Below are 14,711 nucleotides of genomic sequence, written 5' to 3' on the forward strand. Positions count from 1 at the left end.
CATAAATGAATTCATGTTACAGAAATGTAGCTTATAGCAGGACAAATGTATTGTTTTCTTTCTAAATGTGTGCTTTGGGATCTTGAATGTTATATTCTTGTTTAGCTGACTTTTCCCATGTAGAAAAAATAATGTACCTCCAGGAGAGGGGTTTGGGTAAAAGGTTTTTTTTTTTTTAAGATGTTAATTAAATGCTTTTCCTTTTCCTAGATGGTATTTTAGTAATTTATATATTTTTCTCCCTTCTCCCCAGCTTGTCCCGATACAGATTGAAATTTAGTGCTGATAAAGTGGACACCATGATTGTTCAGGCAATTTGTGAGTATAGGACGTGTGAGGTCTAACCTGTCTCTTCATTGTGGTTTTTTCCTACTATTAAAATTGTATCTTGTATGATTGTTGAGGAAGAAAAAGACCAGCTAGAAGTTTAGTAAGTAAATTGGGAAATGCAGAATAGAAAATTGGAACACTAATTATAATTTGACTACTTGGGGATAATAGGAATTGTACTACACTATTCATGTAAGCTGATGGACTAGTCTTTTTCCATGAAAAATGATAAAACCTTAAGATATGGGTGTGGGGTTTTTTTTTTCTTTATATATGTAATAAGTCAGTCTCCCATGTCATTTGGCGATTTTTGGACATCAAAGTCTCAACAAATTTCCAATTTTAAACCTTTCTTTAGATAGCAATTGTATTTCTAGGTGTGTATGTCCCCAAAACTGAAAGGAGTTGCTTAGTTACTTATGCAGCCATGTTCATAGCAGCATTATTCAGCTAAAAGGTAGAAACAATCCAGATACCTACTAATAGATGACGGGATAAACAAAGTGGTATATGCATACAATGGAATATTATTTATCCTTACAAGTTCTAATATATGCTACAGCATAGATAAATTTTGAAAACACTGTGCTAGGTGAAATAGAGTACTTGCAAGAAGGCAAATACTGTGATTCCCTTTATGAGGTACTTAGACTAGGCAGATTCATAGAGGGACTAGAAGAGATCAACAGGCTGGGGTGGTAAGAATGAGGAATAGTTACTTCATGGGTACAGAGTTTGTGTTTGGAATGATGGACTATTTCGTCACAAGTTTTTTTAAAAACCCTTTTAAGTTCCTGTTTTCTTTTTCATTTTAATCTACTGCAGCCCTGTTAGATGACTTAGATAAAGAACTAAACAACTACATTATGCGGTGTAGAGAATGGTATGGCTGGCATTTCCCTGAGTTAGGAAAAATTATTTCGGATAATTTGACATACTGCAAGTGTTTACAGAAAGTTGGTGAGTAACTTTTATCCTTTAAGGTTTTGAAAATAGTGATTTATTTAAATCCTAAAACATGAGTTACTGTTTTTGGTTTTTTTTTTTTTTTGTCTATTCCCAGAATTTTTAGTCTTGTATGTTTGAGGAGTATATCCGTATTAACATCTGCTAGATTTCAGAAACAAAATTTGATTTCAATGGCCTGTGCAGTAGAGGACATAGTTCTCTAATTTGGTTTTCCTTGGGCTTCTTTTTTAAAAAAATTTTGGAGTATAGGTGGCTCAGTGGTAAAGAATCTGTCTGCCAGTGCAGGAAACACAGGAGACATGGTTTGAATCCGTGGGCAAGGAAGATACCCTGGAGGAGGAAATGGCAACCCAATCCAGTATTCTTGCCTGGGAAATTCTATGGACAGAGGAGCCTGGCAGGCTACAGTCCATAGGATCACAAAGGATGTAACTAAGCACACATGCTCGTGTGTTACTTTTTACTGTACAGCACAGTGAATCAGTTATACATAAATATATATCTATCCATTCTTTAGACTTTTTCCATGTAGGTCATTCCAGAGTATTGAGTAGTTTCCTGTGCTATGTAGCAGGTTCCTATTAGTAATCTATTTTATATGTCATAGTGTGTATATGTCAATCCCAATCTCCCAATGTATCTGCTCCCCACTCCCCTGAACTGGCTTCTTCCAGTGAATGTGTCTCACTGAAGTTGCCACTAATAAGGACAACTGTGGGACTGGAAAGTATCCTGAACTATATTAATAGTAATTAATATTAAAAATAATATTGCTATCTATACTGTTAATATTAAATTGTATGCCATTACTATAATAATACTAGCAGAGAAACCTGAGGACTGTTAATAAAATGAATTACTGTAATCTCTAAAATCAAGCCCTTATATGACTAAAGTTACTTGGTCAAATTTGTTTGCTTTTTGTTTTGTTCAGGCATCCCTTTCATTGGCTTATCTCTACTTTTTCTTTTGACTGTTTGGTGGATTTTATGTAATTTACTGAAGAGTGATTCTCCCTCATCCTCTGCAAACATTCCATAGGCGATAGGAAGAATTATGCCTCAGCTCAACTTTCTGAATTACTGCCAGAGGAGGTTGAAGCAGAAGTGAAAGCGGCTGCAGAGATATCAATGGGAACTGAAGTTTCAGAAGAAGATATTTGCAACATTCTGCACCTTTGCACTCAGGTACACTATGCACATAGGGGAACTTGTGGTGGTGGTACCAGCTCTGTAGTTTCTGATGGCAGTGATGATTTTTAAATGTATTGTTCACCTGATAAATAAATATGAGGGTGTTCAGTCACTACCTCATCTGATGCCGTCTTGACTTATATACTTGCAAGGAGAAATATATCCTAAAATGAGGTTAAAGGAGTACTGTCCAGTTGATTTCTATTGTTAGCAGTATCGGAATGTTTATAGCCTGTAATTTTTCCCCCCTCATTTGAAGGTAGCTATATGAGAATCACAGAGGATGACACAAATGTCTAGCCTTTGCAGTTTTTTTTTTTTTTAATAACAAATATTGATTTAACATTTTTAAACAGTGTATTAGGTTTACATATATTGTCTAATTTTTAAATATTAAAATTTCACAACAGCCGTTTTAAAGACAACTGAGGTAAGGAATGGTTTATTTTCCTGGGGTTGTACAACTAGCTGCTGCTAAATCACTTCAGTCATGTCTGACTCTGTGCGATCCAATAGACGGCAGCCCACCAGGCTCCCCTGTCCCTGGGGTTCTCCAGGCAAGAACACTGGAGTGGGTTGCCATTTCCTTCTCCAATGCGTGAAAGTGAAGTCACTCAGTCATGTCCGACTCTTCGCTACCCCATGGACTGCAGCCTACCAGGCTCCTCTGTCCATGGAATTTTCCAGGCAAGAGCACTGGAATGGGTTGCCATTGCCTTCTCCAGTACAACTAACTGCTCTGTGATAATTTGGGGCTCTGATGTTTTAGACATGTGAATTTTATACTGCTTTTACTCTTAAACTATTTATGACTTACTCATTTTGTTTCTTAAACTAGGTGATTGAAATCTCTGAATATAGAACCCAGCTTTATGAGTATCTGCAAAATCGAATGATGGCCATTGCACCCAATGTTACAGTCATGGTTGGGGAATTAGTTGGAGCACGACTTATTGCTCATGCAGGTGATGATTTTAATATAATTTGTAAGCATGGGTATTGAGAGTTGTTTTCTAGGTAGGATCTTACTTTCTTTTAAACTGGAGTTTAAAGATAAATCTGGGTAATAAATAGAAGTGAATGGTGTATGTGCAAGGACTAAGGACCAAGTGTTCAATGATGATTTTTTATTTGTATGCCTGATTTCCTTTCGGATAGTGAAGGCATCTTTAGTCACTACCTCTTCTGAGACACTTGTGGTCCATTGTCAGAAGTTTGTTGTGGTTAATTAGAGTAATTGGATCAGTACAGGAGGGTGAAATCAGGCTTACCTCATTTTACTGTGCTTCACAGATACTGTGTTTTTTAAAAATTCATAGTTTGTATTAGCCCTGTGTAGAGCAAGTCCATTGGCATTGTTTTTCCAACACCACTTGCTCACTTCATGACTCTGCCACATTTTGGTGATTCCCACCATATTTCTAACTTTTCCATTCTTATATTTGTAATGTTGGTCTTTGGTCAGTGATCTTTGATGTTACTACTACAACTTGCTGAAGGTTCAGATGATGTTTAACATGTTTTTAACAATAAAGCATTTTTAAATTGAGATATGTACATTGTTTTTCCAGACAATGCTATTTCACACTAAGTAGACTACCCATACTATATAACTTTAACATGCACTGGGAAACAATAATTTGTATACTTAGTTTATTGCAACACTTGCTTTATTGTGGTGATCTGGAACGAAATCCACTGTATCTCCAGAGTGTGCCTATATATACTATTGATAGAGAATTTATTTACATCAAAGTGTTTAAACTAGAGTACTTCTTTTACCTGCATCATTAATCAGAAAAATAGGCCATTCACATCTCCTCAGCTTCTAGGTTGCTCATCTGGGCTGGTTTTGTTGTCTACATCTGAAATTTCATAGATCTAGCTAAATGTGTAGCAGGAAGAGAGGCAGGGATTAATAGAAATAATATGTTTCTTGAATTTTAAACATGTATCTAGTGGTTGAGCAACTATTAATATTGATATTCTCTGACAAAATCGGTGCAGCATATCTGACAAAGCAGCAGCTTTTGATGCCTGATTATTGATTGTGTTTATATCTCCTCAGCCTGAATTTATCACATTGTTTTACTGAGATGCCTTAATAATAAGTTTTTCATTTGCCTATTATTTTAATATTTAAAGGAGTAGAATATTTCATGTCTAAAATAAGTCTCAGAAAAATAAGGGCTATATTGGATGATGTCTGTGAATACATATACTTTTATCTTCCCCATGATATGCTACTGAAATGTGAGGTAGTAATACCATCTCTTCAGGCAAATAGGTATGATTGAACAAATAAGCTTCAGTTTGCCATAGACATTCATCACAGAGCTCTGCTTGTAGTGCTAATGGATGAATCACAAATGCTGAAGTATCAGGAATTTGGGCTAATTCCAAACTATAGAATCCTATATTATATCTGATTTTTATATATTCTGTGGCTGTAATACTTAGACTGTAGGTCTTTTGTTTAATACATAGAACTTTCAAATATTTGGAAGTACTTTCCTCATAACTACTACTTTTCTTTTGAAGGCTCTCTTTTGAATTTGGCCAAACATGCAGCTTCTACAGTTCAGATTCTTGGAGCAGAAAAGGCACTCTTCAGAGCCCTCAAGTCTAGACGAGATACCCCTAAGTATGGTCTCATTTATCATGCTTCACTTGTAGGCCAGACGAGCCCCAAACACAAAGGAAAGGTGAGTTACAATTTTCCTGGCGTAGGCCTTTTTTTCCCTCCAAATCATTTTGATCCTATTCCCTAGTGGTCAATAAATCTTTGTTGTTTCTTTTTCATCAAATAGAGAATTGTGAATTCTTTAAACTCTAGTGTACACTGAAGGAAAAGGTTAGAAGATAAAGTGTTTGCTGTTGTAGTACTTTTCCAGACTCCCATTCATTGGTGGGCAGGGGTAGGATGTGGCCCATCAGAAGTTTTCTGTGCAGCGGGAAATCAATTTAACATCAATGTTCATGACCCATTTTAAAATGATAGCACATACACTGTGCTAAACACTGGATAGGCCTTTGCTGGATGCTTTTAATAGCCCTGTAAGTTGTTAGTGTCTATTTTACAGAGGAGGAATCTTGACGCTTAAAAGTACTTTCAAGCTTTTATACAATACCTGATTTAACAGGTCTAATGTCACATAGTAAAAATGAAAAGATGGGGAAATGGTTTGAGCTAGTTTTAGACATGAACTACTGGCAAGATCTTTTCAGTTAGCCATCATATGGTGGCAGAGATTCTAATAGAAGGTAAACAGCTTAAATATGGTTGACAATACATTTGTAATTCCTAAGTTTTAAAAAAAACTCTAGAGTGATTTGTAAAGTCAATGATTGAGCTGTAGTGTTCTCATGAATAATAAATTCTTGAACGATTTTTTTTACATCTCAACTTGGAGTATACTTTGAATGCCTCTAACTTCAAGTTCTTTGTTAGATTTCTCGGATGCTGGCAGCCAAGACTGTTTTGGCTATCCGGTATGATGCTTTTGGTGAGGATTCCAGTTCTGCAATGGGAGTTGAGAACAGAGCAAAACTAGAAGCCAGGCTGAGAACATTGGAAGATAGAGGGGTAAGAATCATGTTCTGCATATTGTAGAGATGTTACCTGTCAAAAATTAATAAACCATAGCTTAGTAGCTTAAGTACATTTTACCTGCTAATCAGTTTTACTTTATGATACATTTTAGTGTCTCTGATATTGATATATTCTGTTTCTGCTTACTGTTAACAGTTTCCTTAGTATATACTAAGAATTGATGCATGTGACTGTGGTCTAGTGCTTACTTAAGATCCACCTGCTAGTACAGGGGACATGGATTTGACCCCTGGTCCGGGATGATCCACATGCTATGAGATAAATTACACCATGCACCACAGAGCCAGTGCTCCACCACAAAAGAAGCCACTGCAATGAGTAACCCACACTGTAACTGGAGAGTAGCCTGTATGCAGCAAGAAAGACCCAGAGCAGCCAAAAAAAATTATTGACATACTAGTATATATATTATAAAGAGATTATGCCTTAGAAAACATTAATAATTTTTCTTTTCTTAGATAAGAAAAATAAGTGGGACAGGAAAAGCGTTAGCAAAAGCAGAAAAATATGAACATAAAAGGTAAGTTGAGTGTATTTGGGGGAAGCATGTATGAATAATTTTTACTTAAAAAGAGTCAGAAGACAAAAGAAAAGTCTAAAAGCAGCTAAGAAGCATAAGTATTCAGACCTCACTATGAAATTATAAAAAAAGATATTTGTTGGAAGAGGTGTTTTTGTTCTTATTTGAAATGTTCAATACTGATGAAGTAGGTGGTGATGATGCAAGTAGAACATGGATAACAATTTGAAAACCATGTGTCAAGAGCCTTAAGAATGTTTGTTTCTCTTTTTTTGTGTTTTTTTTTAAACAAGGACAAAATTTAATAACACGTTTGTTTACCTGGGGTAGACCCTGGAGAACCTAGTCATCACTTTGTTTTCATGTTTTTAACCTGTAAAAGTTAACAGCCATGAGCCTACAAGACACATTAATAGAGCATTCCTTAGCTTATTTTGAACAATTTTTTAATGTTCTCCTGGCGTTTTACTTATGACTTAAAATGCCAATTATGAGATTTAGTTCACATTTTTGACACTCAGTACTTTAATTATTTCTTTCTACCTTGTTAAAAGCAAGTATCTTGGTTTTAGGGAATCCTTGATGTATCCCTTCTTAGTCCTCTGCCTCTTATAATCTTATGATGGAGTATTCTGTATTAAACTTGATTTGGGGCTTTTTTTGTTTTCATTGAATTGCTCAGTGTCCTAAAACTTCAATTGGTTCAGTTTTTTTTTTTTTTTTTCAGTTTTTACTTTCTAGTATAATCATTTGGTTTAAAGATATTTCTTCCATTTTTCCCCTTTTCTAGTTGAATATTTCTTCTATGCTATAGTCACTACATTGATTACTAAACCAGAATTCATTTAGTTCACTTCTCTTGAAGTGTGATTGACCTCCCTAGAAAATAGGTAGACATCTGTACCTTTTGGAGACTTAATTTTCATAAATTTCCCTAAAGTCACTAAAATGAAAGTGTGGTATGCTCATGTATTACCTAATGACCGTTTTCTTTAAATCTCTTTAGAATTAATTTCATTATACGCATTTGTAAAGATTTTCTAAGATTTTGTGGCTCTTTCAGTGAAGTGAAGACTTATGATCCTTCTGGTGACTCCACACTACCAACCTGTTCTAAAAAACGCAAGATTGAACAAGTAGACAAAGAGGATGAAGTTATTGAAAAGAAGGCCAAAAAGGCCAAGGTTCAAATTAAAGGTTAGTTTGAATTTTGTTAATGTCATTTATACTCCTGTTACATAAGAAGTGCAGAATTCTGTATGATTCAGGAAACTCAAACTGGGGCTCTGTAACAACCTAGAGGGGCGGGAGGTGGGAGGGGGCATATGTACACTTAGGGCTAATTCATGTTGATTTGTGGCAGAAATCAAACCATTATTGTAAAGCAATTCTCCTTCAATTAAAAATATATTAAGAAAAATGGGGAAAGTGCATGCCATAGAACTTTATTATGAAACCAGCATATTGGATTACCGTGATATTGAATGGTTTGCCTTGGAAACGAACAGATCATTCTGTCGTTTTTGAGATTGCATCCAAGTACTGCATTTCAGACTCTTTTGTTGACTATGATTTCTTCTAAGGGATTCCTGCCCACGGTAGTAGATATAATGGTCATCTGACTTAAATTCACCCATTCCAGTCCATCTTAGTTCACTGATTCCTAGAATGTCGATGTTCACTCTTGTCATCTCCTGTTTGACCACTTCCAATTTGCCTTGATTCATGGACCTAACATTCCAGGTTCCTATGCAATATTGCTCTTTACAGCATCGAACCTTGCTTATATCACCAGTCCCATCCACAACTGAGTGTTGTTTTTGCTTTGGCTCCATCCCTTCATTCTTTCTGGAGTTATTTCTCCACTGATCTCCAGTAGTATATTGGGCACCTACCAACCTGGGGAGTTCATTTTTCAGTGTCCTATATTTTCGCCTTTTCATACTGTTCATGGGGTTCTCAAGGCAAGAATACTGGAGTGGTTTGCCATTCCCTTCTCCAGTGGACCACATTCTGTCAGACCTCTCCACCATGACCCATCCGTCTTGGGTGGCCCCATACAGCATGGCTTAGTCTCATTGAGTTAGATAAGGCTGTGGTCCATGTGATCAGATTGGCTAGTTGTCTGTGATTGTAGTTTCAGTCTGTCTCCCCTCTGATCCCCTCTCTCAGTGCCTACCGTCTTGGGTTTCTCTTAGTTTGGACGGGGGATCTCTCTTCATGGCTGCTCCAGCAAAGCGCAGCCACCACCCCTTACCTCGGATGCGGGGTAGCTCCTCTCGGCCGCTGCCCCTGACCTCGGGCCTGGGGTAGTTCCTCTTGGCCACGCTCCTGTGTAGTCTGAGGAGGCCTTACAAATAGCTGTGAAAAGACGGGAAGGGAAAAGCAAAGGAGAAAGGGAAAGATATACCCATTTGAATGCAGAGTTCCAAAGAATAGCAAGGAGAGACAAGAAAGCCTTCCTCAGTGATCAATGCAAAGAAATAGAGGAAAACAATGGAATGGGAAAGACTAGAGATCTCTTCAAGAAAATTAGAGATACCAAGGGAGCATTTCATTCAAAGATGGGCTCAATAAAGGACAGAAATGGTATGGACCTAACAGAAGCAGAAGATATTAAGAAGAGGTGGCAAGACTACACAGAAGAACTGTACAAAAAAGATCTTCAAGACCCAGATAATCACGATGGTGTGATCACTCACCTAGAGCCAGACATCCTGGAATGTGAAGTCAAGTGGGCCTTAGAAAGCATCACTACAAACAAAGCTAGTGGAGGTGACGGAATTCCAGTTGAGCTATTTCAAATCCTGAAAGATGATGCTGTGAAAGTGCTGCACTCAATATGCCAGCAAATTTGGAAAACTCAGCAGTGGCCACAGGACTGGAAAAGTTCAATTTTCATTCCAATCCCAAAGAAACGCAATGCCAAAGAATGCTCAAACTACCACACAATTGCCCTCATCTCACACGCTAGTAAAGTAATGCTTAAAATTCTCCAAGCCAGGCTTTAGCAATACATGAACCATCAACTTCCAGATGTTCAAGCTGGTTTTAGAAGAGGCAGAGGAACCAGAAATCGAATTGCCAACATCCACTGGATCATCAAAAAAGCAAGAGAGTTCCAGAAAAACATCTATTTCTGCTTTATTGACTATTCCAAAGCTTTTGTGTGGATCACAATAAACTGTGGAAAATTCTTGAAGAGATAGGAATAGCAGACCACCTGACCTGCCTCTTGAGAAACCTGTATGCAGGTCAGGAAGCAACAGTTAGAACTGGACGTGGAACAGCAGACTGGTTCCAAATAGGAAAAGGAGTACGTCAAGGCTGTATATTGTCACCCTGCTTATTTAACTTATATGCAGAGTACATCATGAGAAACGCTGGGCTGGAGGAAGCACAAGCTGAAGTCAAGATTTCTGGGAGAAATATCAATAACCTCAGATATGCAGATGACTCCACCTTATGGCAGAAAGTGAAGAAGAACTAAAGAGCCTCTTGATGAAGGTGAAGGAGGAGAGTGAAAAAGTTGGCTTAAAGCTCAACATTCAGAAAACTAAGATCATGGCATCTGGTCCCATCACTCCATGGGAAATAGATGGGGAAACAGTGGAAACAGTGTCAGACTTTACTTTTTTGGGCTCCAGAATCACTGCTGATGGTGACTGCAGCCATGAAATTAAAAGACGCTTACTACTTGGAAGGAAGGTTATGGCCAACCTAGATAGCATGTTTAAAAGCAGAGACATTACTTTGCCAACAAAAGTCCGTCTAGTCAAGGCTATGGTTTTTCCAGTGGTCATGTATGGATGTGAGAGTTGGACGGTGAAGAAAGCTGAGCGCCGCAGAATTGATGCTTTTGAACTGTGGTGTTGGAGAAGACTCTTGAGAGTTTCTTGGACTGCAAGGAGATCCAATCAATCCATCCTAAAAGAGATCAATCCTGGGTGTTCATTGGAAGGTCTGATGTTGAAGCTGAAGCTCCAATACTTTGGCCACCTCATGCGAAGGGTTGACTCATTGGAAAAGACCCTAATGCTGGGTAGGATTGGGGGCGGGAGGAGAAGGGGACGACAGAGAATGAGATGGTTGGATGGCATCACCGACTCGAACATGGGTTTGGGTAAACTCCGGGAGTTGGTGATGGACAGAGAGGCCTGGCGTGCTGCAATTCATGGGGTCGCAGAGAGTCGGACACGACTGAGCGACTGGACTGAACTGAACCACCTTATGGCAGAAAGTGAAAAAGAGCTAAAGAGCCTCTTGATGAAAGTGAAAGAGGAGAGTGAAAAAGTTGGCTTAAAGCTCAACATTCAGAAAACTAAGATCATGGTATCTGGTCCCATCACTTCATGGCAAATAGATGAGAAAACGGTGTCAGACTTTATTTTTCTGGGTTCCAAAATCACTGCTGATGGTGATTGCAGCCATGAAATTAAAAGACGCTTACTGCTTGGAAGGAAGATTATGACCAACCTAGACAGCATATTGAAAAGCAGAGACATCACTTTGTCAACAAAGGTCCATCTAGTCGGGGCTATGGTTTTTCAGTAGTCATGTATGGATGTGAGAGTTGGACTATAAAGAAAGCTGAGTGCCAAAGAATTGATGCTTTTGAACTGTGGTGTTGGAGAAGACTCTTGAGAGTCCCTTGGACTGCAAGGAGATCCAACCAGTCCATCCTAAAGGAGATCAGTCCTGGGTGTTCATTGGAAGGACTGATGTTGAAGCTGAAACTCCAATACTTTGGCCACCTGTTGCGAAGAGCTGACTCATTTGAAAAGACTCTGATGCTGGGAAGGATTGAGGGCAGGAGGAGAAGGGGATGACAGAGGATGAGATGGCTGGATGGCGTCACCAACTTGATGGACATAGTTTGGGTAAACTCCGGGAGTTGATGATGGACAGGGAGGCCTGGCGTGCTGCGATTCATGGGGTCGCAAAAAGTCGGACACGACTGAGCGACTGAATGGAACTGACCATATTGGAAGCTAATTCTATTTTAATGGCCATCTTCTCTAGGGAGTTAGAATATTGTTAAATTTATCATGTTTCATAAGAGAAATGGGAAAAGCATCTCTTTGCATATATAGGATTATATTAAGTGTATCAAAACTTTAATTTCTAACGTGACCTATTTTGAGAATCAACTTAAAACAGTAGAAAACAAGGTATGTGGTTTCTAAATTAGTAGCTGAAATATTTTTGTTGAGCATGGAATTGATGCAACAGTACTTCATTGTTTCTGTTACATGAAAAGAACTAGAATAATAACTGGGTAGCCTACCATCAGAGTAATAATTAATAGATGCTCCCCAGTCAACTAGGCTCTGTTTAAGTTGATAAGTAAATTCCCCCATTTATTTATTAGCTGCACTTGTTTTGAGTGCTTAGCATTAAAGCAATTACCGATTTGACTTATAGTTTCTAAATAGCTTAGGGGTCAAAAAGCACTATCAGCAAATGTGGATTTCTGCCCTGGGTGAAGAAAACATAAGCAAGTTATTTAACTCCTGTGTTTCATTTTCCTTGTTGAACAAAAAGAACTGTAAACCCATTAGTAGATTTGAATCTTGACTTGTAATATTCATTAAGCTTTTCAAACTTAACCTTCCTGGATCTTTGCCACTCCCAATCCATTTCTACATGATATTCTCTGTCTTATAAATGGGAATCCTAGTTGCTTTGGCCTTTAACATTGACTTGTCTTATAACCCAAGTGTATTCTGGTAGCACATCCTCTTAATTCTACTTGGAAAGTATTTCTAGCACCTAACCATTTATCATACCCATCACTGCCATTCTTAGTATAGTAGCTGCAATGGCACTCCCACTGCCTTCTCAACTAATTCTATTCCTTTGGTCACTCTGCTCCAGCCACACTAGCCGCCTTGCTATTCCATGAACCTGCCGATTTCCCTTCTCTCCTAAAATAATCTTAGTATTTGCTCTTCTCTTAATGTGGGATATTTTCCCTCAATATAGGTGCATCATTCACTTCCTTTTCTTTTTTAGGTATTTGCCTGACTACCCTGTATAAAATGTCTACAGGAATTGCCTTCATTGGTGCTCCTTTCCTTCTTTGTTTTTATCCTTTGTACTGTTTACTACGTAAAATATTTTATAGCGTACCTTTTTTCTTTTTTTTGGTCTATTTTCCTAGTAAAGTAAAAGGTTTGTAAGGGCAGGGATTTTTGTCTGTGCTATTCCTTGCTATATCTCCAGTTGTCTAGTACAAGCCCTGGCATATAGTAGGTACTAAATAAGTGTTTGGTCAATGAATTTCTAATAATATCTACCCATTATTGAGTCCTTATTTTAATGTGCTAAACATTTATGCAAGTATTTTGCATAAATTTTCATTTGTTAAACGTGCAAACCCTAGAAACAGTCAAATGAGATAGATATTACTAAATTTTAAAATAATGAGGTTGAGTTTACAGAGGTATTAAATTGCTTACTATCATTTATTGTTAGTACTATTATACTAGGTAAATATTTGAAGGACCTTTACAGCTATAAAATTATATATAATAAACATTGGAGAGTTGACCAGACTGTTGGGGAAAAAACAGATTCTCAAAGGGGTTTGAAGGGAGAGAAGCCTAATAAAATGTTAATTGTAGTATTTTTACACTTGTTCAGTTGAAGAAGCAGTAGAAGACGTAGAAGACTCGGAAGAAGAAGAAGTACAAGTTGTAGAAGAACAAGAAACGTCTGTGAAGAAGAAGAAGAAAAAGGACAAAAAGAAACATGTGAAGGAAGAACCACTTTCTGAAGAAGAGCCATGCACCAGCACAGCAGTTGCTGTATGTTTGTTTTTAATTATTAATATTTTATTGACATTGGCAGGGTTTCCATATTTTATTCTACTCTGTATGTTAGAAATGAACAGGTGGTTTTTAAAAACTGTTTTTAAAAATGGTTTCATTAAAGGGAAACAATTAGAAAACTCACTGTTGTGTTCAGAACCCCCATGTTATAAAAAGCCATTTCCCAAACCTAGAATCTTATTACAAAATGGGTTTGGTCTGAAATGGAAGAGAATATCATTTGCTACAAATCACCGAGGTGATTTTTAGATTTTAGTCTTTCTTCCAAGCTTGTTTTCAAGGGAAATAAAATAGAGTGCTTTTTATAAAGAAAAGTTATTTTTAGTCACTTGTACATTTCCAGCTCTTTCAAAAGCATTCTTGTTGATTATTTTCAGAGTCCAGAGAAAAAGAAGAAAAAGAAAAAAAAGAAAGTTAATGAGGACTAATGGAAGGAACCATTCTTTCAAAGATTTCGTGATTGAATCACCTGGATACATCATGCTTATGATTCAGTCAGAAATATACCCGAGAAACTGTAAAATAATTGATTGGAGGTTGGATGAGAAAGAAAGATTAATCATTAGCATTTCATACCTATTTGTGTCTTGACATACTTCAACTATGTTAATTTTATTATGTCATCATTTCTTAGGATATTTGTTATACAAATAAAAATATTTTCTTTGTATTTTAAAGCAGTTCTGTGATTTCTCTATTTTAGGTCGAGAATTTGGGGCTCTTTCTGTATGTTATGTAGCATTTGATAATTAGTATTTTGATAATTATACCTGAAAAGTGAGAGCTGTGAACCATTCATCTGAAACTTAGCCTTTTGGAAGGCAGTAATTAGATGGACCAGTTTAAGAATCCCACTTAATGTATTTCTTTGCCTTTTTGGACTGTCTTCTATTTTTCTCCTACCTTTCTGTTTTTGTTATTTAAGTAAAGCTGTCTTTTGTGTTCAAAGCTTTAAAATTAGATCAACAAACTTTCCTTCTGTCTCTTTAGGAAGAAAAAAACTATCCCTAACTTAGTTTGCATTTCTGGAATGTGGAAGAAAATCATTATTAATCTAGACCCTGATTTGTTTTTAAAGTAATCTAAAGTGATGTTTTAAAAAGATAATACAAAATAATTTTATAGTGAAGAATGGGGGTGTATAAAGGAAAAACAAGAGGAGAAAAAATAAAATGTCAGTAGGAGTAAAGTATAAACCAAGACATAGAACACCCAAGATGCCACTACTGCTGAGCCCACATGCTGCAACCACT

The 14,711-nt window shown here is 37.1% G+C and overlaps 1 protein-coding gene and 2 non-coding genes across 7 annotated transcripts in view; all 3 read left to right on the forward strand.

Moving 5' to 3' along the window:
* NOP58 (NOP58 ribonucleoprotein) overlaps positions 1-14,135 on the forward strand; it is a 28,288-nt gene extending 14,153 nt beyond the window's left edge. For 4 of the 5 annotated variants that reach the window (XM_081581942.1, XM_081581940.1, XM_081581941.1 and 1 more), the window contains 10 exons: positions 254-318; positions 1,156-1,290; positions 2,341-2,486; positions 3,331-3,457; positions 5,034-5,197; positions 5,944-6,078; positions 6,564-6,625; positions 7,689-7,822; positions 13,271-13,434; positions 13,836-14,135. In XM_081581942.1, coding sequence (XP_081438068.1) covers positions 254-318; positions 1,156-1,290; positions 2,341-2,486; positions 3,331-3,457; positions 5,034-5,197; positions 5,944-6,078; positions 6,564-6,625; positions 7,689-7,822; positions 13,271-13,434; positions 13,836-13,886 — 1,183 coding nt within the window. In that variant the 3' untranslated portion in view covers positions 13,887-14,135. The remainder of the gene's footprint in view (positions 1-253; positions 319-1,155; positions 1,291-2,340; positions 2,487-3,330; positions 3,458-5,033; positions 5,198-5,943; positions 6,079-6,563; positions 6,626-7,688; positions 7,823-13,270; positions 13,435-13,835) is intronic. The other variant, XM_081581938.1, reaches the window with a different exon arrangement.
* LOC145544055 (small nucleolar RNA SNORD11B) lies at positions 2,540-2,625 on the forward strand. Its single transcript, XR_014081279.1, has one exon. It is a non-coding gene; the product is annotated as a small nucleolar RNA SNORD11B (small nucleolar RNA).
* Positions 3,602-3,686, forward strand: LOC145544053 (small nucleolar RNA SNORD11). Its single transcript, XR_014081277.1, has one exon. It is a non-coding gene; the product is annotated as a small nucleolar RNA SNORD11 (small nucleolar RNA).
* Positions 14,136-14,711: the final 576 nt, after the last annotated feature.

This window comes from Giraffa tippelskirchi, chromosome 3, assembly GCF_054371585.1.
Source record: "Giraffa tippelskirchi isolate mGirTip1 chromosome 3, T2T-mGirTip1v1.2.pri, whole genome shotgun sequence".
NCBI classification, from domain to species: domain Eukaryota; kingdom Metazoa; phylum Chordata; class Mammalia; order Artiodactyla; family Giraffidae; genus Giraffa; species Giraffa tippelskirchi.